General features: G+C 39.3%; 1 protein-coding gene across 1 annotated transcript; it reads right to left on the bottom strand.

Moving 5' to 3' along the window:
• Positions 1-260: 260 nt before the first annotated feature.
• On the bottom strand, positions 261-24613 carry triqk (triple QxxK/R motif containing). Its single transcript, XM_044172295.1, has 4 exons — positions 24424-24613; positions 21308-21382; positions 9190-9275; positions 261-2302 (listed from the first exon to the last, which is right to left on the bottom strand). The coding sequence occupies exons 2-4, from the start codon at positions 21366-21368 to the stop codon at positions 2195-2197; spliced, it is 255 nt and encodes an 84-aa protein (XP_044028230.1). The 5' UTR covers positions 21369-21382; positions 24424-24613; the 3' UTR covers positions 261-2194.
• Positions 24614-25637: the final 1024 nt, after the last annotated feature.

Raw genomic sequence — 25637 nt, 5'->3', positions numbered from 1 at the left:
ATAATTGTTTAATATTTGCAATTACAGTAATAACTTTGCAACATAAATGGGCTTATATATTAAAGCATTTGAAATAATCTGATACTGCTGGCTGTTGAAGCTTATGACACCTTCTGTCTGCATTAGAGTCATTAGCTAAAGTGTTCAGTTTTAAAGGTGGAAATTTATACAACATGCTAATTTTCTCTAATGTCATGTAGCCAGAAGGTGACGCATATCATGGTATACAGTTCTAATCTAATACCATTCATTCAAATACATTTATTGAAAACTGAAAAAGTCCTTTAATTTTCTTTTACATTATGCATTATTTATATATCCTTACAACAAGAAGATAGTTTGATTTAAGCAATTTAACAAAAGAAATACAGAAAAAGAATTCATAATATATCACGCAGTATGCCGTAACCGAATAATAATGACAAAGCAAACCGTAAAATGTTTATATACCACACAAACTCAATAATAGCACTAACCATTACTCTATTGTGAAAAATATCTTGCATCTCATCTTACCAAACAAGGGTCTAAATAAATAGGTTGTGCTGCCAGATCCTTTTCATTGTGCTAATGTCAGTAGTTGGTAATGGTGACCTTTTAGATAACAGGAGTCATGTTTGAAGGTCTATTAGGTCGGGTTATCTATTGTTAGCCATGTGAGTGACTCACAGTGGTGGAGCAGGGTCAGATAAAAGCCACTGGGTGAGGGTATGGGTGCATGTTTATCATAATGGTTTCTTGGACATGTAGTCTTTTACTAGAGGTCAGGAGGTCATGGGAGAAAACCTCAAAATCTGTCTCACATTTCGAGAATCATGTCAGCCAACACACACCAAGCGACCCAGTGGAGAAAAAAAAAAAACATGTTAGGAATGAATGAATGTTAGGACGTCACAAGGCCTTTTGTGTATTTGGTATTGGCCTTTTATGCATTGTACTAATATAAAAGAGTCACATCCAAAACAATACATCAAGTGCCTTTTAGACAACAGTATTGCTATTGCTAGTTAGGCTGAGAAAAACATGGAATAGAAAGTGATAATATGAAAGATTGTGCAATTACAAACAAAAACAAAAAGCCCCTGACTGTACTCCTTTGCTAACAAAGAAAGAATCTCTCAAAAAGTGGACTGAAATGGTTAATGGAAGGTCAGTCCTTGCACCAAGTACTAGTGCACAAAGAGTTAACTGAGATCAGTGGGATAACGAGGCTTAGACAAACCTTCATATTCTGTTCTATAGAGACAGACAACAATACATACATCTGACAAGAAGGAAAATTATCAAGGTGTTCCTTGTGAGAAACATATGGGCTCACCTCTATTCAGTCATCGTTCATCTCTGTAATTTCCATTCAAATGAAAGAACAGGATCATATTTGTAATGCTAATCCTGTGGATGTCTGTCTCCGTGCTGCATGTATGTGCGGCAGGTACAGCGTGTTGTTCTGTATTCTGCACACATGTTCCATCAGAACGAGGGCTTTGTGGATTCTAATCTCACACTTTGTGATCTCCAGATATCCGGGAGGAGCGGTTTGTGCACTCGAATCTGAGGCAAGTGTTTGTCTCCATGTGACGAGAGGTTCAGCAGGAGATTTACATTTTTCTATTAGTGGGACGTGACTCCGCAGAATATGATTAACAGAGCTTGCTCTCGACTGTAGTTTGGAAGACTTGTGTAAAAAGAGGCTCATTTCCTTTGCTGAATGTAGATTTTGCAACAAAATGTTATACAAGAGGTCACTGACCTGAGGGAAAGGAAAATCAAAGCTACTCTCTCAGATCTAGGCTCAGGAAAAAAAAGAAGAAACTAACATTAATGGATGTAGAACCATAGTATAAATAATGTCAGTATAATAATGATTACAATTCCATTGCGTGTTCCCATGCAGAAAATAAAGGGAAAGAAGAAATTAAGTGTCTAGATACAAAACTATGCAAATTTCAAAAGTGGCCTGAAACTTAAGTTATTTGATGCATTGTGTCATTTCTCCAGAAGAGGCAGTTCATTGTCACTGTGTCACCAAAGGTGTATAAAAAGGCTGACAGACTGCATCAACCAATCCCAAATTAAACAGGACATTAAATCACCACTGTGGCCATTAGGACAGTAATTTGACTGTATGTGTTCATTCTTCATCCCCCTCTCATCAGAAAGACAAGAAAGTTGTCAGCACTCTGGCCACCTCTTATTAATCCACATCCACATCCAGGTTAATCTCAGTGCTCAGGTTGAGGTAGAAGAAGGCGTAGACACAGAGGACAAAGAACAGGATTGCTGCGATGACCAGGAATGCATCCTGAGAAGGAAAGAGAGGCAGTTTTAAGACACTGTGTTCTTCTGTAGAACTATTTATATAACTGTCTGATCCCTTGTCTGTCTTTACGCATAGGTGCAGCTCTACTTTGTGTTTGCATGGTTCTGTAATTATTGTGCTTATGTATTAGTGTTGTTATGTCTATATTTGCCAAATCCCTATTGTCTTTCTTTTCATCTAAATTCGCTGCATTCCTAATACACTTTTTTATCAGTCTGACTTTGTGTGTAAGAATATATTGTTTGTTAACTTGTTTTGAAAAGTACAAAGTAAATATTAAATATTCAAACTGAATGTGCTTTTAAAGACAAAAGTAATTATAGGACTGTCAATCATCACACTTTCATTTCAGCCATTAAAGTGAAAATCTGTCTTAATACAAAGATGTAAACTGTTCAAATAAAATTAAGCCTGGTCCACACTATTGCAGGTAAATACTGTATTAAACAATTTCTACAATGTCCACACATTGAACAATCTAAACAACAGAAATCTGTCTAAATCTTAAAAGAGAGGACCTCTTCTTTTATTTCAGAAGCGGCTGGCAAACAAACACATTGGTGCATTGCCGGTAACATGTTGAAAACCATTTGAGCCTTTTGACACTGCTTGTTCTTTGGAGGGAACAATGTTTGACATTCAAATTTATCTGCAATCACTTATTTTGTGTTTCATTACAGCTGATCACACCATACAGGCTGACTTATCTTCCTGTTTCAGTGGTTAGATTACAAAAACTGAAAAACTATTCTGTAATTTTAATTCTTGAATTGCTGCATTGAGACTTCCGTCAATCCTACTTTAATCAAATCCTAATATTCTATACTTGTGCAGTCACTTGTGCAGCAGTTTCCTGTCCACACAACAACCCAAGACTGGTGTTTTTAATGCCATCCACACTGAAGCGCATTTTTTTACAGCGTTGGAAAACACACGCTTAGTGCTCATCGAAGGCCAAAACAGACACAGAAATGGATGTGTTTTTTTAAATGTACCTGCATTTGTGTAGAAATGGTTTCAGACTCTTTAAAAGTAAACCAGATCCCCACAGTAGGTGTTCTAACTCTGATGGACCCATTTGCACATTAATGACACAAACACTCTCAGCTGCTTTGAGAGATTCACTGTGGGAAATTGCTACCTGATGAAATTAAAGTAGGAGTCACTGACAGTAAATATACTGCAGTGAAATTATGTAATTTATAATAGCATAAATGTCATATTGTATAGATTTACATCAAGCCAAAGAAAAAACACAACATGACGTAAGTTATGGTGCATTAGAAAACTACAGGACCTCCCCTAACCCCGGGGTTGGGTGCACTGTGCCAGGGCTATGTTACGTTTAGCTGCACTTTTCCAAAAACAATAAAAATTGTATATTTATTTGGGGTTTGTATAGCTTAGTTTGAGAAAAGTGTGACAACACATCACATACCTCTGAAGAATTAATCATTCATTTGTTGCAGGTTTTCTCTGATGCAAAGAGATAAATTAGAAACCTACTGTGGAGTAAAACTGGAGCCACATCCAAGAAAAAAAAAACTTTCAAAGTGTACAGTATCACATTTCAGAAACCAAGCTCTGAGTGACCGCAGTATTATAATCTATTCCATCTGTAATCAGTCTCCACAGTTTCCCGCCATTTTTACTGAGAAGTTTCTTCAACAAAATGGCCTATTTTATATAATTTTTTTGATTTTCTATTGGTTAATTGTCAAACAAATTGAGGCTTTCCGGAGGAGTGGCATTCAACTTGAAAATGGGAATTTGGAGCGCTCGTTCATTATGTGGCGCTCACTCGATTACAATCTTCATCAGTTGGAGTTTCATTAGGGCCACTCAGAGTATTGAACAATGCCAGTTACTCTTTATCAAGAGAACTCATTAGCAGCAAACTTTCTAATCAACACTGGAGAGCTTGGAGAGCTTTAAAAGAGTGTGGAGTACAGTCTGATTGGGGGTTATTCAAAAAGAAATATTTGATTTGAGCATGGAAATTAGTTTTTATACGCAAACTGGGCCACAACAACAAAGGTGACGTGACAAGTGAATTCAAAAGATATGATTGTAATCCTACTATTCATAACGTGATTCCAAGTTTTGCAGATATCTATAATCGTATTCTCATATATATGGATTTTTTAACACACTTGGGGGGGAAACTACCTGAACCATGACAAACTAAATTAGTCTGCAATGTCTCTTTATGCCGTATATTCATGAGTGACATGCTGAGGTACAAGGTTACAGTGAGGGAAAACGACAAACAGGAAAGCAGCAAACAAGACAAGACTAAAGAGAGAGAAACCATGACAGATGCAAAAAAAAAAAAAGAATATGAATGACAATTTGAGAAAACAGAATCAGTTTAGTAATTGCCATACGTAGCACGCACACAGAGAGGGCTGCAAATTCAACCCACTGGCCAAACTGCAGACAGAAAAGACAGAATGAAAAACAAGAGTGAGAACGAGAGAAAAAACAAGTGAGAGATAAGGCTCGGCACAAATGAGGGGTGGTGGGGGGCTAATAATAATTCCTCTCTGATGAAGGGGGTGGGGGTGGGATGGGGGGGTGACAATTAAAAGGCGTCACAGCATCCACAGCTATCTGTGTACATGTTGTAGTGCCTAGTCATCAGCGGCATTGGTCTTCATTAGCCTCAGCCCACATTTATCTACATCCCGGCAGCCTCCAAACAGCTTTAAGTCCTTGCTTAATTGGAAAACTTTTGAATTTCATGCACTTTAGTTTCATATATTAACCGCCAGGCTCCCACCGCTTGATTTACTTTTCTATTTTGCCTAGGCCTCGGAGAAAAGAGAACTGTTATCAAATCACGGAGGCTTGATTGTTTTCTGCTTCTTCTTGTGTTCTCTCACAGCTTTGAAAAACATGTCAAAGTGTTTGTAATTCTGCCGACAATATTGCAAAGAAAATTTTGTGTTTCTGACGCAGGTAAGCACTTTGTTGAATTGCCGCTGAAACAAAAAGAAACCAGGAAATTGCAATCCAGGTTTTTTTCCCCTTTTCTTTGCTTCGGGTTTCAGAGAGAAAGAGAACAGCTGGTTACAGTGACATGTCTATGAAAACAAGCTGGAGGGGTTTTGGTGAAAACACTTGAGTTGTAGGAAGCACCTGCACTTGATTGAGATCATTGTTTTCGAGTAGAGTGGCCCACTGTGTTGACTCTTGCCTTGTCTCACAAACACATTTATTGTGCGCCCACACATACACACACACTCAGATGCAAACACACAGCCTCTCTGCCCAAATTCTGATGGAGACCCCTGGATGGGGCCCAAGCACATCATCATCTTCATCGTGTGGCTCTGTCAGCGCCGGCAGCAGCTGCAGCACACTCGGCATGCTGGGAGCTGGGTTCCTGTCACCCTGGCGACAAGCCACAGCTCAGCAGACATCCCCTCATCTGGTCCGCCTTTTATTCTCCTCCTGGGTTTGTTTGTGTGTGTATGTGTGTGTGTATGTGTACATCAGTCTGTATGTGCCTACGTGCTAAACAAGAGAAATTCAATGTGTTTGTGGCAGATAGACACAAGCTACAAACAACTGTGTATGGTAAGCATGTATCCTCTGAACAAGTCACAGCAACAAATAACCAGCCATTAGGTAGGTATATTTCATGACTGATTAAATAAAAGTTGATGATGATTTTAATAATTGCTTGGTGACTGTAAAGGGTGACTTTCCACCTTGATATCATTATACTTCTTGTCCAGGATTCAGCAAACACATCTTAAATCCTTTTTTTTATACTAATCCATTTAATATCCTTCTAGGGCTGCAAGTAATGGTTATTTTCAATATCAATTCATTAATCTATTTTTTTTTAGATAAATATTTATGTCTATGTCAGAAAATAGTAAAAAGAAAATGCCTATCACCATTTTCCCAGAGTCAGACGTTAAAATTGTATTGTCCGGCCAATAGTCAAAAGAAAGACTAAAGAGAGAAATAAAAAAATCCTCACATGTGAGAAGATAGAACCAGAAAATGTTTGGTATATTTGCTTGATAAATGACTTAAAATGATTATTTGATATCAATTTCTTTCATTAGACTAATCAAATAATTGACTCATCATTTCAGCACTAATCTTTTGAATCAAATCATAAGCTGCTATCACAATCCTACAATAAAAGGACTAAAAAAAATGTTAATAACATTAATGTTTAGCTACTTTTTGTCTGCTGATTATCTTAACTGAAACAAATAGGCCTTTTACATAGCTAAAACTCTTGCCCGTTCCTCGTGCTTTAGGGACAATTACAAAAAACATCTCCAGGAAGAGAAAAAGTCTTATCACCACTATCACAACTTATTGAGTCTTTTCATAAAGCTTAAATTAAATAGCACAAAAGGCCATAAAACCTACAAAGTCCCATGTGCTAGCTGTCAACGCTCCTAACCAAATCTAAAGTGTGAATGAGCCTCATAAACCTAATGGCCAGCACAGATAACAGATCCAGTCTGCTTCAGTGAGAGGCTGAAGGCTCAAGAATTTATTAGCAATGACTCTTGATGGTAATTACTGTGCCTGTTCATCAGAATAGCTCCTTCAAGACAAAATATGACTCAAAATATATTTGTATGGACATACATGTATTGCTACATGTAAAACTGAATTGATGAAATTGGGTGGAATCACAAAAAGACAAAAAATATTTATAATTCTGTGCAACAACAAAAAAATATATATAGTCTTACAACTTACACACAACATACATTCACAAATGGTAGCTGGAAGATACCCAGAGTCATTATCTGTATCCTCCATCCTCTGCCAATTCCAAGCATTTTTTCCCCAACTTTCTAGGCTCTACGGCTAAATAAGACCGAGGGAAAACAGTGCAGAACTGAACAGAAGGCTAGTGTGCCAATTAGACAAGGCAGCAGGCTTGTTTCCTGTGCTGCAAGCTTGTGTGCTGGAGCTACTTCGAAGGTGCTCCTTCTTCTTCTTTTTCTCTGAGGACGGACTGCAGCCGACTTCCTGCCAGTTTCTTCATCTCTGCTATCGTGACCCCTTGCCATCCTGAGTGTGAAGGAGCTGGGCAGTAAAATGTGTCCACGCTTGCATTCAGGCAGCAACAAGCTACCTCTGTAAACACACCATGACTCAACGTATGTATAACAACACGCACAGATACAACAAGTGGCTGGTTTCCGCCACTTCTGAGGTCAACGTTTTTTTGCAGCCCGACAGATGATCAATGTTGTGAGAACAGAAGTTCTCCCTCTCTCACTTTCTTTTTCTGAGTCTCTCCATCCTCTTCTCTGCCAACTTACCCAGACTGCCCTGCTACTAGGACAGCCCTAAGACAGCCTGCCCTGGCAGCTGCCAGATTCTCTGTGCCCGCATGTCTGCTGGCCCTTCTGAGATGCCAGCTGCATTTGAGACCAGCATCTCAACCAGGGACATGGTGAAAGAGGGAGAGGAGGAGGAGAAATAGAGGGAGAAAGAGAAGATATACTCTTTGCAAACAGCAACATGCTGACAAAAACTGCAGCCAAATCATTTCTGTCAACCAAAGGTTCAGAGACAGAGCGGGGGGCTTTCTACTGTCATCACAGAGCTGTGTAAAAATCACAACTTCATATAACGCTAAAAGGACTCGATGGGAAAGCAAGCGTGACCAAATATCCATTACATCTGGGCTGAATTTCAATCAAACTCAAGGCCAAAGGGTCTAAGTCAGTTTAATATGCTCGTCCCAGAGGTATTTTTAATCCGACCTCTGAAAATCCCCCTCGTCTTGGGTGTGAAAAACCTGAATTATTCATAAGCAATATCAATATTTCAAGATATGGACTAATCTAATTGGATTAAAGACGTGCTTAATGAGGCCTTGCGTGTCTAAGAGATGCATATTTTAAAACCTGACCATTTCACCCAGTGTTTAATCCTCACTATGATTTGTTCATCTCTGTGTACTACGTGCCAACTGAAGCTTAATGAGGAAGTGAAGCCTTTTGGCTTTTGATGTAATGTAAACAGAACCAATTTTCAACGCCACAAAAGGAAAATAAACATGCAAAAAAAGAAAACATTGAATGTGTCTGAATTATGTTTTCTTACAACAGATTTTTAATTTTGAACAGCTATAAAAATCACTGATTCCATGTGATGGTATCTGCAATTTCAAAGAGGATATAAAAACCTATGAGGGTAGATTCACAAGCTACTTCATTGGCAAGGGCTTACTCTATATGGAGAAACCTTGAAATAGTAAAACTGTTTATTGGTAAGCCAACTGATTCAGGAAAAGCATAAACAGCAGTGCCACATTTGCCAGAGTGATAAACATGGAGTCATTCATCTTTGCCTGCACAACAGCTCCTAATCACTGCAGTGTGACAAAGCAACGGAGTGAGACTCACTTTTCTATTCTAGCAACACCCTTTACTTTCACATTACCCAACTCTATCTATCTTATCACATTCTTATTCCTTTTCTTTTTCCTCTCTGCTTGTTATATTTCCCACCTCTCTCTCCCACTGTCTCTCCTTGTTCCTTTCCATCACTCCTTTACCATTAAAAGAATAAGGAAACCCTTGAATTTCAATCCTTCCAGGAATTCATTATGTGTTAAAAAGCTGTGTTATGTCTTCCTCTTTTTTGTAGACATGATAGAGTATTGTAAACTTAATTCTATGGAGGACTCTCCCATTCCTTCCTTTTCCCAACGATAGTTTTCAACACTTGCACGGATCTTCAAAGGATAGGCAAGCAGACAGACAAATGGAAAGAAGATGGTTGGCAGAGAGAAAGCAAGCAGAAATAATGGAAGACATGCAGATATAGACTTCAGTAGTCCTAAAGAGAAAGTAAGTTTAGGCCAGTCTCACCCTGAATCCAGAGGAAGTCTTCTTTGCTTCAGCTTTCAGCCGTGTGGCCTTTAAGACCGACTTTGTCTTTTTGCAGTCCTGCTTACCTGAAAGAAAGAAAACAGTTGGGGCACACAAATCAAATGGCTGAAAATTTTTGAGTAACAGGTTTCATTCATTGTTGCCAGGCAAGCAAAGACTCCTGGAAGTTACTGCACCCAGCCAAGAAATAGTCCCTCATCTAGCCCTCCAGGGAACCACAATTTGTCGCTTTTACAGTTTTTCTAATAATTAAACAAACGAGATATAATGTGTTTTTTAGTGAGTTTTGTTGATACTAGTAGGCAGATTTTTTACCTTTAGACAGAGCCAAGCTAGCTGTTTCCCCCTGTTTCCAGTCTTTATGCTAAGCTAGGCTAACCATCTCCTGGCTGTAGCTTCATATTTAACAGATATGACATTGGTATTGATCTCCTCATCTAAGTCTGCAAGAAAGTGAATAAGCGTTTTTCCCAAAATGTTGAACTATTCCTGTAAGTTCTGCTGCAGTTCCAAAGCCCAACTACAACAGTGGCCTCATAATTACTCAAAATAACCAACCAAATAACAAGTAGAATAACGCAACTCATGGGACTAGTGACCTCTACTTTAAAACATAATGTCAAATGGTAAAAAAAAAAAAAACTGAGGCAAGTGAGGGGAAAAAGGCTAAATGTAGCATTGAAATTTCACAATTATATTTACCCACAGGACGCAATCTGCACATGCATCCAAAATAAAGAAGAATTTTTTCTGGCCTGAGCTGCACACAGTTCACCTGTGTTTGCTTGACTTCCCATGGGCTCAACTCTCAAGGGTGAGTCTTGTGGGCAAACCGGCCTCCTGGCAAAGCCTGTGTGTTTATGTGAGTATGAGTGAGCGTGCTTCACATGAGGCAGAGCCAGCTATCTTGGTCTAATTAGAAACAACACACTGCAGGAAAAAGGAACTTTGCTAACAATAGGGGGGAAATGCAACAGCTTGCTGAACAGTGTGTGTGTGTGTGTGTGCGGGTTCTAGTACTTTTATCTTAGATACACAATGTTGTTTCAGAAATTGAATTCAGGGTTAAATTTAGAATTAGGATTAGGTTAAAGGGTAAGAGTTGAAATTAGGCAAATTCAGATGGGTAAAGTTTAAGTTATTGGCTGGGGAATTGATTGACAGTCCTCATAAGGAGATAGGTACAATAGAGGAATATGTCTGTGTGTGTGTGCGCGTGTGTGCATGTGTGAGCGTGTGTGTGCGTGTGTGCATGTGTGTGTGTGTGTGAGACAAAGACCAAGCACCCGGGTCAGCGTCCAGGTTTTATCAGTCGGTGATGTGACATGCGGAGGCCGCTTTGAGTTTTTACTGCCACCCAATTAAGCCTCATTTATATCCAAAGGGAACAAGAGGAGGAGGAAGGAGAGCAAGGAAAGCATCCATATCAATCTGGAAAGGTTGTGGGAGAGAAAAGAGTGAAAATGAACTAGTGAGAAAGGAGGGGTAAGAAAGTGTTTACGCGTTGTGATTCTGAAAACAAACAGAGCTGCATACCACTGAGTATCATGTCTCCTGGGAAGCAGAGGTTTCCTCTTCTGGGGACAGCCACGGAGAAGAGAGGAGATGACCATTAGAATGGCATTAAGCAGCTGCTCTGTCTCACTACACACACACACTTTCTCTTTTTCAGAGATCTTGCACTCATTTCCTATCTCTTTCTCTGTCCCCCCTGGTCCCGGACTCCTCCTCCACCTCCCTCTGACTCAGTGGAGGGCTAATAGAAATGGGGAGCATGTTGCCATGAGCAGACAGTGAGCTAGTGGGAATTCATTAGAAGGGCCACTGGATGTCTCCTCCACTTGTCAGAAGGTGGAGAGGAGGAAATTTGATTGGAGGGCACCTCAGGTTGCTCACCATTCACAGAAATTGTGCAGGGACTTTCAGACTGCAAATGACTGGTTGTGATAATGTAAGACTAGAGGAAGCTATATCAAATGCTATAAATCCCATATCAAAAGGAAGAAATACAGAAAGCCACATGTGAAATGTGTAAAAATGTACAGAGAAATATTCATATGGTAATTATCTTATTTTGCATGTAACATGCAGAGAATTGCTGAAGCTTAACGGGCCTCACATGGCAGCTATAAACAGAAATGTGTAAAGCCTGTTGAAATCCTACAGTATAATTCAACTCCTGCAAATGGCCCGGTCACACCAGAAAGTGGCACAGGGAAATTAATCCGTCGCCGTTTGTGAATATGTGGTTCTACAGGCTTGGTGACATAGAGACTACTAGCAGGGCTAGGTAAACTTCTCTAGCAGCCGAGGTAACCAGTAACACACTAGCCAGATGGAAACATGCGAATAATGTCATTCAATAAAGACTTACTGAAAGGGGAAATAGCTCTCCAAGCTGACGAGCTTGCCAACTGACAGTGAACTGGCTATTGGTCAATGGTGCAAATTCATGAATTCAACCAAAGTTGAACTGAGTTGGCCTGGTCGCAGAAATTCCATTGAAATGAACTGATACAACCATTTTATATGCCTGTGTGACTGGGCCATTATGCTTTTAAATATGAACAACAAACATTTACTTGACATAAACATTTTCTCATATCCAGGATATGTGGGAAATGGTATCCTCGCATACAGTAATGATGACTGAATGTGCAAACCAGGTTACCTGGGGGAAAATTGGAGAAATCCATTATCTCTGTTTTGCAACCTGTCAAGTTGTACACTTAGATTTAACATTGAAGCCCACAACTGAACAAGCTGTACTTTCTGTTTTGATACCAGTTCACTTTGTCTGGCTATCTGTGTCCTCAATGTACTTTTTCTGAATCAAAGTGTCCAAGGATACTCAAAGACAGAGCAATATCAGAACTTAAGCAAGCTGGGGTTTAAATTTCAAAGGCAGATTTTTTTTTTTTATCATTTACAACATCTCCCACAAACGGTTTCCTAAACATATACCTGTGCTGTTTTTTAACTCCATTTGTGGTGCTAAACTTGTTCCTAATCTACATGGAGTAATTACGTTTATGCTGCAAAAAATCATCTCAACCCAATACACCCATAACCATCTGGTAAGAATCAATACTTAATTGGAGCAAAATCAGAATAACTACACCAAGTAGGAGTATGAATAGTTGATATGGAGGCAACATGCCAGAGAATTACATCAGGCTGTACAAGGTATTGTAATGTTGTTGTATTACAGCAGTGCACTTCTTAAAGCCTCATGTTGCCTTTCTCCTGTGGTTTGTTTGCGTGGGTCTGGAGCATGCGCACGCACACACACACACACACGCACACACACACACACACACACACACACACACACACACACACACAGTCCTGATGATATTGCACTGGGCTTATGAGCACACCTATATGTCATTTCTGCTCCCCTTGCTGCGCCGGCACTGTAGACACTTTCTGTCACCAATTATCTACCTGCACTGGGCTACAAGCCGTCCTCCCATCCCTCCATGCTTCTACCTGCCACACTGAAAAGGCATCACTGTCCTCCTGTACAGCAACGACAATGCCGTGTCTCAGAGGAACATTAGCCCTTGTAAGGCGGCCTAGAGTGCCTGCTGAGAGGCTTCCCTGAGTGTGCCTTTCATTGAAGTCATCACTGATTTCATGTCAAGAGGACAAGAGAAAAGTGAAAGTGGCCCTCTCACCCACACCACTCACTGCTCACTGTACATTCCCTTAGATGTGTGTTTCATGGTTTTTCCAAGCTTGTTTGTCATTGCATTTACCTGTAAATGGTGTCTGATTAAGACTGAGGAGAAATTAGTTTTTATCTTGAGCTATTGTTCTCCTTAGCATAACGAGACAGGTAGGGGGTATTAGCTAAAATTAGCCACATGCGATTGAGCACTCAAGGGAAGGAGGGGGGAAAGGTATGTGATTTGTGTGTCACACAAATTGGCCACTAAAGTGAAGTTAGAAGATGGGTAGACATCTAAGAGTAGTGCAGTTTGTCTGAATGAAAAGAAACATCAGTAGAAAAAAAGAAAAATGGGGGGACAAAACATGTTTATTCCTGTGCCGTATATACTCCTGTTTAAATATACTGTATGTGGACGCTCAAATTCTATGCCATCTTTACCAGAACATGACCACATCAGTAATGATAAAACCTATGTCAAGATGTTGCATTAAAACCATTCCTGCCAACTGTAAATCCAACAGTGGAATACTACTGCTGGTGCAGAGTGAAAAGACGTGTGGATGATATACTAGCTTAAAAGCAGAATTCACAGTACTAACAAGAAGCAGTAAGTTACAAAATACAGTACAGGCGGAAGCGACATGTGATGGAGGGCAGAGTCAAGATTTGGTTGCCCTAAAGTTGCCCTTATAAATTACTTATTGTTTTCATACCCATCTGATTCTTCTTTAGAGTCTTAGTTGTGTGAATCTGTGTCACCAACAGGAAATATTTAGTCAAATTTTCAAAATAAAAGAATCGGCATATGATTTGAGACTGTATCATTGTTCAAAACTAAAATGATAACATTTACAATATGGTACACAAAATGAAGTACAACCTGATTAATTAATCGTTGATGAGTTACTAGAGAACAGACTCTAGTACCTCATCATTATCTACTATATAGTCCTCAAATCACTCTCTTCAACATAAGCCATATAAAATTGTTTTTGTGAAATTTTGCCCATTGATAAATTATTTTAAATTTATCTAAATTCTTTTAAATGTATCTAGGTTCATTAGTTCACAGTTGAGGTTCTGTACCACCTTTGCCCCATTTTGTGCCAGGAAAAACCCTGCATTAATGGGTTATACTATACAGAGATTTGAGTATTCCTTTACGCAATGTTAATATTCTGATGGGCTTGACAGGTAAGAAACTATCTTTGACAGTGTCATAGTAGAACCGTCACTTGCCTCATGCCTAGTCATAATTCTTGCTCTAGGCAATGCATCTATTTGTGGTAAAAAGTCAAGTCTTGCACAATTTCAAGTAACCTCATGATACTAACTTAATATCACTGTCTACCACATTTAAATTTCAGTCATGCATCATGTAGTAAAAGACTGCTGCTTCATCATTTAAACTGAAAATGTGTTACTTTTACCAGTAAATAAAGAGCTGATCCACCAGAATTACATTATTGAGACACCCACTATGGCATTAACTGTTTCCCAAGTTGCTTGTTTTATATCTCTGTTAATGTTTCCATGTGTGAATTAACTTTGCACATCCAAAATCAGCTACTGCAAAAATAAGTTGCTCATCAAAGTTGCATTACCAACCCAGTATACCACATACTGCACCTCTAGCTCTGTTGGTCTAGCACATGCAGTTCATTTTAAACTCTTCACCAAAAATTTCATCCCTAATTGAAAATCAGTGAAACACATGCAACCACGACTTCCATATGTCAAGCCCTTTATGCTGGCTTGAAAAATATTTACAGGTTTTTACAGGACCAAACAATTTAGTAATGAACTCTAATGCCTAATTATCCATTAATTCATTTCTATTTAAATTGTACCATGTTTCAAACAAGACTGGTGCTTCTTTGTTGGATGTAGGTCTGTGACTTCGGGCTGGGATAGTTAAAAAAAAATCCATCAATCATGTAAGGTGGCATATGTTTGAATTACAGTAATAACATTTACAGATGCTAGCAATAACAGTGTTTGTTGGTTTATGTAAAATCCTGCCAGTACTGTAATGTTTAAAAAGCTACTGTACACAATTGTCATGAAGGCAAAATTACAACAAACAAGCACACAAGTGTGTCAAGAGAAACACAAACATACCTGAGGAATTTGCCATTTGTGTTTGTTTGTGTCTGTGGTGATTAGCTGTCCTGCATACACACTACATGCAGAGTGATGGGGTGATTTGGACAGACAGACCACTGTCCAGTACTCTCTGAGAGCCCTGGGACAGTTCGGGCAACACACTGACAGCATGTCTGACAGTTCCTCATACTTTGCTTTGCTTCTGTGTCTGTGTGGCATGGCGGCCAAATAGTCAGTGACCACATGGTGCGGATCACTGGCATCTGCCAGGATGCATGGTAGTGGAACTGGAGGGCTGTTGCCAGACACAAGGGAGATATTTATGCCTTGTCCATTGCATCATGTGAGGCGAGGAGAGGGGGAGGCAACATCTCGCAGACCACATAAGATTTAAAGTAAAAGCATACAAAACAAGTAATGAATATTGTCTGTAATATAATGACAAGAGGAAACTATACCTTGATGATATACTGTAGCCTCACTACGGATGTGATATAAATATTTCGCCTAATTTCTCGCATTTAATTGCAAGAAGTACAATTTTGTGAAATGACCTTCTAAAGCCAATCATTTCCAATTTGCCATTCTGTACTTGAAATGTTGGGTATCTTTATCTGTGTAGATAATTTTCCCTATTTTGTTCAGCAGGCAGCAGCAATAATTACTTGAACAGAGTGATCACTTGCACTTCCATGTAAGAACACCACAGCTTTAAATCTCCTGAGGGCAGCTTGGCACAGTCAATTACAACAGGCTTAATAATGGTATTTAAAAAGAGTGTCAACAGTGACCCCTTGATGGCCATCTGACATGACAAAAGCACTCCAGCAGAGATGATGGTACAGCTCAACAACCTGGACTACTGCTGATGTTCCATGAATAAGCCACCCTATTACGATTTCAAATTACCATGTGTGGCCAGTTCCAGCTCTCAAAAGACCCTGCCCCATGCTATCTTTAAAGATTTAATTTTCCTCTCCGACATCTCCGACGTCCCCCGCCCCCCGGTTATGTTAGGTTATGTCTGTCATTTGTCAAACATGCCGGGTTTTATACAACAGCAGTCTGTTAAGAGCTACCTGTGGGCTAAATAATCCTATTCTTGAAAATTAGAGCCGACCAATTTATTGGCCAGCCAATATTATCGGCCAATATTTGTCTATTGCAGATATATCGGTATCAGCGTATTTGTTCTCCGATATAAAACTGTTTTCTTTTCAGTATATTAAGCAGAAAGAAAGCCCTGTGTTAATATATTTGTGTCACTAGTAAGTTTATCCACCACAGTGCACTGTCACTACAGTGGCAAGCAGTGTAACATGAGAGAGCAGAAGCAGTTCCCAAGAACTCGCTAAATGTCTGTAAAATACAGCTGGTGTCATGAAATGTAACAGCCACTGCACTAATGGCTAAAACTAAACCAGCAAAAATGACAACTACCAACATAAATCACCATGTTCTCAACAGACACATTACTGCTATGGCTACAATACAAACTTTCAGCACCGCGCAGCACAGCTGAGCAGACAAAAAGTGGAGTCAAAGCTGTGTGTTCACGGTAAGTTGCTAACTACTGTAACTACTAAACAATGAACCAATCATTTTCCTTTTCAATATAACTCTTTTCATTCCAGCTCAAAAATTCAATATATCGGCTGCTATCTCGGTAATCGGTGAACGTTTCCCCTCTGAAATTGGTATTGGTCTCAAAAATCCTATATTGGTCGGGCTCTATTGGAAACATACACAATTGTCATGCTAGAGAAATTGAACTCAGGTGTGATAAACCACAGTTAACTTATGTTTTAACAGGTGGGGCAATTACTTTTTCACACAAGGCCATGTAGGTTTGGATTTTGTTTTCCCTTAATAATAACATTTAAAAACTGCATTTTGTGTTTACTTGTGTTATCTTTGACTAATATTTAAATTTGTTTGATGATCTGAAACATTTAAGTGTGACAAACATTGACAACAGTGACAAACGCAGTATCTTTGCTGTTCCTAGTACTGTACTTTTCTGGACTGAGATGTCTGGTGTTCATCCAGGGATCTGCTGTAGCCACTCCTCCAGTTTGGGGGTCACTGCCCCGAGTGCTCCGATGACCACGGGCACCACTGTTGCCTTCACCTTCCAAGCCTTCTCCAGCTCTTCTCTGAGCCCTTGGTACTTCTCTAATTTCTCATGTTCCTTTTTCCTGATGTTGCCATCACTTGGTATTGCCATGTCAACCACAACGGCTTTCCTCTGCTGTTTGTCCACCACCACGATGTCTGGTTGGTTCGCCATTACCATTCTGTCAGTCTGAATCTGGAAGTCCCACAGGATCTTGGCTCAGTCATTCTCTACCACCTTTGGAGGTGTTTCCCACTTTGACCTCAGAATTTCCAGTCCATACTCCGTGCAGATGTTCCTGTACACTATGCCAGCCACTTGGTTATGGCGCTTCATGTATGCTTTCCCTGCCAGCATCTTACACCCTGCAGTTATGTGCTGGATTGTCTCAGGGGCCTCTTTGCACAGCCTACACCTTGGGTCTTGTATGGTGTGGTATTTCTGGGCCTCTATTGCTCTGGTGCTCAGGGCCTGCTCCTGTGCAGCCATGATGAGTGCCTCTGTGCTGTCCTTCAGTCCGGCCCGCTCTAGCCATTGGTAGGATTTCTTGATATCAGCCACTTCAGTTATGTGCCGGTGGTACATCCCATCTAGGGGTTTGTCCTTCCTCCTCCAGCACCTCTTCTTCTGTTCCCCATTGCCTGAAACATTCACTGAGCACATCCTCTGTTGGGGCCTTCTCTTTGATGTACTTGTGGATCTTGGATGTTTCATCCTGGATAGTGGCTCTCACACTCACTAGTCCACGGCCGCCTTCCTTACGGCTAGCGTACAGTCTCAGGGTGCTGGATTTGGGATGGAACCCTCCATGCATGGTGAGGAGCTTTCGTGTCTTAACGTCTGTGGTCTGTATCTCTTCCTTTGGCCACCTTATTATTCCCGCAGGGTATCTGATCACTGGCAGGGCGTAGCTGTTTATTTCCTGGGACTTGTTCTTGCCATTGAGCTGACTTCTTAGGACTTGCCTTACTCGTTGGAGGTATTTGGCAGTTGCTGTTTTCCTTGTTACCTCTTCGAGGTTGCCATTTGCCTATGGTATTCCAAGGTACTTGTAACCATCCTCAGTGTCTGCTCAGGGAGGTTGCTGTGGTCCTCTCTCAGAGCCACCAGCCACTGTGCATCGCTGTTGTGTAATGCCTCCCTCTCCCATATACTCTTCCAGTACTGTTCAGTTTCCAGCCTTGGTGGGTCTGCTCTGCTGTTATTACCCTGCCCGTGTTATTACCCCTGTACACTTTCGCAGGTTGAGTTGCGAACAGCCAGTTTATTCTTCTGGCTTCATTATCTCTCGTGTACCTCTTTAGGCAGCTGGCCAAGGCTTGGAGCCTTTGTTTAGCAGTTTCGAGTGCTTCAGGTATGGGCATCTGGTTGTACCTCTTAGGTACTTGTTTGTTCATTGCACCTCTCTCGGCCTTTGTCAGTTGGCTCACTTCTCTCCGTGCCTCCTTGATTTTAGCCTCCAGCCTTCGTCTCCATGGTGGGTACTGTTTCTCATGGCTCCCATGGTTGCTCTTATAGCCAAGCATCTCAAGGATCACTGCTGCTGAAGTGTATATCAGCTCATTGGTTTCAAGTTAAATATCCTTTAACATGTTAAATAATTTAACATGTACATCAACCAATTCTACTACTGACTGACAAACTATAGCTGGCTAGCTACCTCGCTAATACAGTAAACTGTTGTGATAAGCATGAGTGCCGTGACAGTTGTCAGGGACAGGGTTATATTAAGAGTTATATTGAAAGGGAAAATGATCGGTTCATTGTTTATTAACTTTCCAGCAATGTATTTAACAAACTAGTTAGCAACTTACCGTGAACACACGGCTTTGACTCCACTTCGTCTGCTCAGCTGTTCTGCAGAGAAATTTCTCAACAGACTATCTCATGCCTGAGAAAGACAAATATTGCTATTGCGGTTAGAATGACAATGACATTTTTCATGTCAAAGAATTAACATGAAAAGGAAAGAACTCAAAACAGAGGTCATCTGTTACAAAAATTACATTGTGAAAGTGACAAAAAACAAAACAAAAATGAGCATTAACAGAAAACATTTTGGTTAAGAGATTATCTCCTGTTAACACAAAAATAACACCAGGAAATATAATACCTGGAATAATCAGAGGATGTGAATCACAAGGGGCCAACAAACGATTATCCACCGGGATGAAAGGGACCAGAACAATGCCGTATAGTTGACACAATCTTTAGTAGGGGCGATGTGGGTTAGTGCAGAACATTTTAATTGATAAATTAAAGGAAACAAGAAGGTAACATGTTTTCATTAAGACCACAGGGGTGTGATGTTTTTGAAACAGAAAATCAACCTGTAGTAGGTGTCTGTCCACATTACCCCCTTGCAAATTGATGAAATTGAACAAAAGCAATAAAAGACTAGAAACATTGTGAACGGCTTCTTGAAAATGCCCGGCTATGGTGAACTTCACTTCTTTCCTTCTAATGGCAAGAAGGTTTTCAATTATATATGTTCTGACATGCATATTTGTGAACTACATGAAAGACACTGCTGTATATAGTGTGACTGACCAGTCACAGAATTAAATAAAGCCATGACAGTTATGCAAGCAACACAAGAATGGTATAGAAAGAAGACAATTACTTCATTAATATGGGTATCTTTTTTTCCCCACTTCTCTAGTCAAGAAAACAACTTCAAGGCTTTTAAACCCCTCTCAGGGGTATTTGTATACAGGGATAACACATCTAAAGTAGCTGGTAGGGTGTCAGAATCCTCCCGATTAATGTTCCCTTTGGACAACAAATCGAAGAAATCACCAGTATTTTTAAAATAAGACGGCAAATTGGATAAGACAGACCACAAGATATGATTCTGAAATGTGCTCAGCCAGCCATTGTTGCAGAGTGTCTCTTGTTTGTTTGCGTCAGTCATAGCTGCTCACAATTATCCAGCTTTGCCATTGGCGACCTTTTGGTTTTGCTCCACAAGAGGAAAACAAAAACAAAAAGACATGATATGAGCTGTGATCTTCAAGCCACCACAGCTGGCATGCTAAAGGGGATCAAACTTTTGATTGATTCCGACCATATTGCCTTAGTTAGTCCTTTGTGATGTAAGGGGAAAGATGGGGAAACAAAATACCGCAGGATTGTGGTATTAAAGTTTGACAAAACAGCTTCTGACATGATATCAAAGGGGCAGTTTTTTAAGTGTGTTATTCACTGTCCGTCAGTAATGTGACCTTAGATGCTGCTTGTTCGTCTCTAAGTGGAATTCTAAACTTCCACAGCTTGTACACTGGTTCTAATCCAGTGAGTCTGGTTAGAATTTATTTTCGTTTCCCGGACTGTGCAAAGAGATTATGTTCATTTTTGCATAGCCAGTATTAATAAAGGTCTTCAAAATAGTTGGGCTGTTAGGCAGTTTGTGATATATGTCAAACTACCACAGAACTGCTCAATGCAACACAGTATGATGTGTGATTTATTGAGTGTGACATTAGCTTGTTTCAATGAGAGAACACTGAGTTGATTACTGTGTTGTGGTAAAATCGCCCACATCAAGCACTGAGTTATGATTTTTGTCAAAGACCAATCTCAACTGTCAAAAAGCATCATGAACTAATTTACAGAACTTATTGTTTTAATTGTCAGTTAATATATTGAATATCTTTTTGATTAAACTATCAATCATTTAGTATACAAAATGATATATTTATGGAAAATGTCCAGAGAATTTATTTTATGTTATGAAACAAAGAAAAGCAATCAGAGTATTTCTTTAGATCTGTTTCTAACCAATGTCAAAATATCAAATCGACTGACAAAACCAAATACATTACTTGATTTGGTTACATTGATTTGGTTACATTACTTGATTAACTTAACTTGACAGTTCATGCACTATTACTTTATACCGTATTATTATCAACCAGTAAACCCACTTTATACTTCACACTTTTTTTAATTTTATACTTATACCCAGTTGGTACTTAATTTATTTTCTGACCTGTATTATAGTGTATTATATTTTTTGCTTAGTACTTCTATTCCTGTGCGCACTGACGTGATAATGAGCTGCTGTAACAAAAGAGTTTCCCCTCGGGGATCAATACAGTATTTCTGATTCTGATTCTGATTCTGATTTAATTACAGTTGACTAATCTACTGTTGATCAACAAATTGATTAACCAGCACTAGGATGAATGAAGACTCACCGATCTGTTTTCGGTACTGATCAACTGGTAATCTGGTCGCACTGGCATCCTTCTTCCCCATTCTCCTTCCTCAGCCTGACAAGAAATGAGAAGAAAAACCACCTTCTGAGTGAGAAAATTTCACGCTGAGTCTCAATGTTACACCTGATCGTTTAGTTTAATCAAATACGGATATACTGTAGCTCCATTCCTGTTACTGTACCCTGAAATAACCACTGTAAGAAGGAGCCAGTTTTGATCAGTCAGATGGTTTATCTTTCATATACATCTGCTAGACATAATTCAATTAATTCTCACCACCTTCCATGTGTGTTATGTTCACAGTATGTGCGCTTCCTATCCATTTAATTTAGTCTAACACCATTTCCCTTCACACCATGGGCTCTCTTTGATTACCCTGACAGCTCACAGGGAAGATGTAGACAAAGAGCTACGAATAATACAAGTAGTATCCTTAGGCTCCACATAATTTCTTTATTTATTTTTCATGTAAGTATGCAAGTGTGTGACTGTGCTTGTGTAACAGAATAAATGCCAGTGTATGGGGCTGTGCATTTATGTCAAAGCATGAGCATGCATAGATGTACAGTTACCAGAAATAACTATGCCAAAGTGCTAAAACTCAGTGTCTGTGTGTGTTTCTTGCGTCCATCCAACATACTTGTTTCTCAGTGAACACTCTGCTCTAAATTCCAGAGAGGCTCCCTCACAACACACTGCATCAATCAATATTGTAGCCTTTTGTTTAAAATAGTTGAAAAAGCAAGTATGAGTCAAGGGGCAGGCCTGTGCTTTCTGATGATACTGACGTCCCTCTGACAGGGTCCAAAATTTACTTTTTGGTCTATCTGCCAATGGCTGTTAAAGTGAAAAAATTTTACCGGCCAAAATATAAAAGCCCATCTCTCCTTAGCTCCTTATCTGTGAAGCGCCACTTCTCGGTAAATTTTCTTTTAACCATACTTCCGCATGCTCTTCATTTTTCCTTTTAGGTTAATCTACTCCAGCAATGTGCCGCCACATACTTGCAGACTCTCTTTGCAGTTAGTGCGAAATTCTCCTGCGGTACTGGTAATCGAGCCAGGTAGCTAGCTAGATAAAGTAAGTGTAACCTTAGCGACGGTGGACAGCTAGGGTCAGTCAAAAAATTGAGATACAATTATTGACAGTCATACTTTGCATGCCGCCACCCGTGTGCAGAGTCAATGCAAAACAAAATGTGGTCAGTCAACTTGTGCTGTAATGTAATGTAATGAGTGTTTGTAGTGAAGTGGGCCTATTTCAACAACCCGCCAAATGGTGGCTTACCTCATTTATTTTATTCACCAGATTTTTACTCGCATTTGGCGAGTGGTGGGTGCTAATTTTGGACACTGCCCTCTGACCTGTTCTCTGCCTTGAAAGATTTGAGCACAATTTGAAAGATATGCACAATATGCTTTGACAAATAATACTCAATATCTATCGTGTCCTGCTAGTCTAATGATATTTGATTATTATTTTTTAAAAAGCATGTTTAAGTATGACAGGGAGAGAAATGTGTAAGCAGGTGTGCACAGGGGAGAATAGAGAGGCGAATACGAAAGGAAAAATGTATCTATGCACATCCTAGAAGAACAGGAGTGGTGAAGAGTCTAGAGATGCAGCCGTGGATAGAGGAAAGAGACTGAATTAGCATGTTCAAGGAGCATGGCTGGCTGCCTGTGCTGACTGATACCTTCTCATGGGAGATTGCCGCCTCGGGAGACCTGAATTTTACCTTACACTAAAAACACTGCTTTCAGCTATTATTCAAACGCTGTTTAGTGCCAGCAAAGGAAGGAGGCGGCTGTATGCACAGCTATTGTTCTCCAGCGTTTGGAAACCAGAGTCAGCAAATTAAAGGAAGTGAGAGGAGGACAAAAGGAAGAGAGGAAATTGTCCAAATGTAATGTTTACAGTTGGACACAGTAGGCCCTCAAATTTGCTGGCTCTGTACTGTGCAGCAGCATCACAGTATTAAATTCTAAATTGCCAAAAGCAACACATTTGAAGCCTCTGTCATCACCTGTGGTCATTCCACTCTAAAATTTCTACACGAAATTTCTACACTACATAAATTTCTCTATTTTGCATTTGCAACAGTGGGGTATAAAAACATAGAAAGGTAGTGTGCTGACTATTAGAAAACATATCTAAACATAGTGACAGGAGCATTGTTGGTGCTGAGAAAATAATAATTTCCTGTTCATTTTTGCACCTTATATGCATAGATGACAAGGCTGAAATTATATTCTAGTCATTAACAGTGTTTATCATAACCTTAATTTCCTGGCAACCTAAACTGGCCTAGCAAGTAAGTAATTTTTTAATGGTGGCTTTTAGTAACATTTGTTTCCATAATCATAAGGACTAGCTTCCATCCACGATGGAACTAGGTGCACTTTGCAATACAAGTTAATTTCAAGTCATAAATAAGTTTTTTTATTTGCTTTGCACATGGTTACACCACTAAGTTTCAGTCTAGGAAATACTGTGAGTATCTAAAACACCCACAAGCAGATTGCACTGAAAGAACAGAAACAAAGTACGCTGTATACGGTTTCCTTACGACTTAAATCCAGAAGGCATGCCGATAAAACAAGAGCATGACTATGGAGTAATGCTGGGTGAAAATACAGTTGCCAGTTTGTTAGGTACACCTCATTATAAGTAATAAAGTCTGATACATCAGTCCTGTAATAAAACATACCCTCATGAAGGTTATAATGTTAAAAAAAAAGAGAGGTGTTGATTCAACTTTAATATTTAGTCTACCCTCACCTATATTAATGTGGTGAACAAAATATTTGTACTGTAGTATAGGTTACATGCAAATTTTGAAGCATATCTTGATGATTTAGGGCATTATGGTAACTGGAATTCAGAAGTATAGCTTTCTATCTGTCAGCACTGTTAACAGACTATATGCATGCATTTGCACTTTGTTTTTCTCTGCAGTACCGAACATGGAGAAGAAAATCTTACTCATATTAAGTTAGCTTCTGAGTAAATGGATAATATTCAATTCTACAAAACGTAAAATATTCCAGTGGAGACAGCTAGTCCTCATTCATTGCATTCACGAATATACTTACACTGTTCTTGTTTATCGAGAGAATATGTCGCTTAGTAGAGGTGTCTCTGCATTACCAAATGCCTGGTTGCTGTATGTGGACACGCAAGGACGACAGACTTGACAGTTTTATTGTACTTTGATCCAAATTTCGCTGGAATGCCAACATACCACTTCTTCCATTAAGAGTTCCTGGTTTACGCGTCAACACTGATGACAAGCAGCCTTTTCCTCCAATCAGACACGGGTATTTGTCAAGTTGACCAATAGCACGAGCAAGAGGCGGGATGTTCGGACAAAAACAAAAGGAGGAGCGCGTGACGAGTTGATAGTCGGCACACTCCCACTTATTACAAGACATAAAACCTCCTGGATCCCACATCTCTAGGATATATTGCATTTATTATTAGGGTAGACAAAGTGATAGTTAATGACGTTACAAACAAGCCAGTTTCTGGAAAATAATAATCTGTTGTGAAAATTATAAAATAGTTATACAACTAATTATAGAAGTGTATTGTGTGCATAAGTGAAGTACAAAAGATCAGCGGTGAAAAGTAAATGTATATTTACTCGGGTATTATACAGTATTACAATACTATACAATTATGAGGTACTTTTTAATCCTTTAAACTTCAACTCCAATACATTTTAGAGGGAAATAATGTGTACTGTACTACATTTATCGGACAGCTGAAGTTACAAACTTTGTAGGTCAATGATTGTATTTACATACAAAACATATGATCAGTTTATAAAATATAATGCATTATTAAAGATTGAACTACCAGCAGTGTATAAAGTAGTAAAAATATGCTTAATCTAGCAACCACAACACTAGAGTACTGTTTATATATGAATACATCAATTACAATGATAAAATAATATAACACTGATAGGGACCACTCTGCATAATGAATACTTATACTTTTGATACTTAAAGTACATTTTGTTGCTAATACTTATACTTGGGTAAAACATTTGAATGCAGGACTTGTAATTGAGTATTTTTATTGAGTGGTATTTCTACTTTTACCTTGCTAAATGATTTGACTTCTTCTAACACATGTGCAAAAGATCATCACAAAGACCTTGTGCACACCCTTACATTTCCTAAAATTGAAACATGTTATTATTGTGACAAAGACATATGTTCTATTAATTAAAAAGTCATATTAGTTTGACATGTTGGCCTTAAGTCATTCTTGCCTGGTCAGATTACAACAAATGGCATAG

This window comes from Siniperca chuatsi, linkage group LG17 (assembly GCF_020085105.1).
Source record: "Siniperca chuatsi isolate FFG_IHB_CAS linkage group LG17, ASM2008510v1, whole genome shotgun sequence".
Taxonomy (NCBI): Eukaryota; Metazoa; Chordata; class Actinopteri; order Centrarchiformes; family Sinipercidae; genus Siniperca; species Siniperca chuatsi.
The sequence above is the reverse complement of the archived record's forward strand: the minus strand, read 5'-3'. Positions and strand labels throughout refer to the sequence as shown.

Excerpts from the sequence above, each read along its gene's own strand:
- triqk (XM_044172295.1), bottom strand. The coding sequence starts at position 21,368 with ATGGGGAAGAAGGATGCCAGTGCGACCAGATTACCAGTTGATCAGTAC. Across the intron at positions 9,276-21,307 it reads TCAGTACCGAAAACAGATCG|GTAAGCAGGACTGCAAAAAG; the intron begins GTGAGTCTTCAT and ends TCTTTCTTTCAG. Across the intron at positions 2,303-9,189 it reads AGACTTCCTCTGGATTCAGG|GATGCATTCCTGGTCATCGC; the intron begins GTGAGACTGGCC and ends TTTCCTTCTCAG.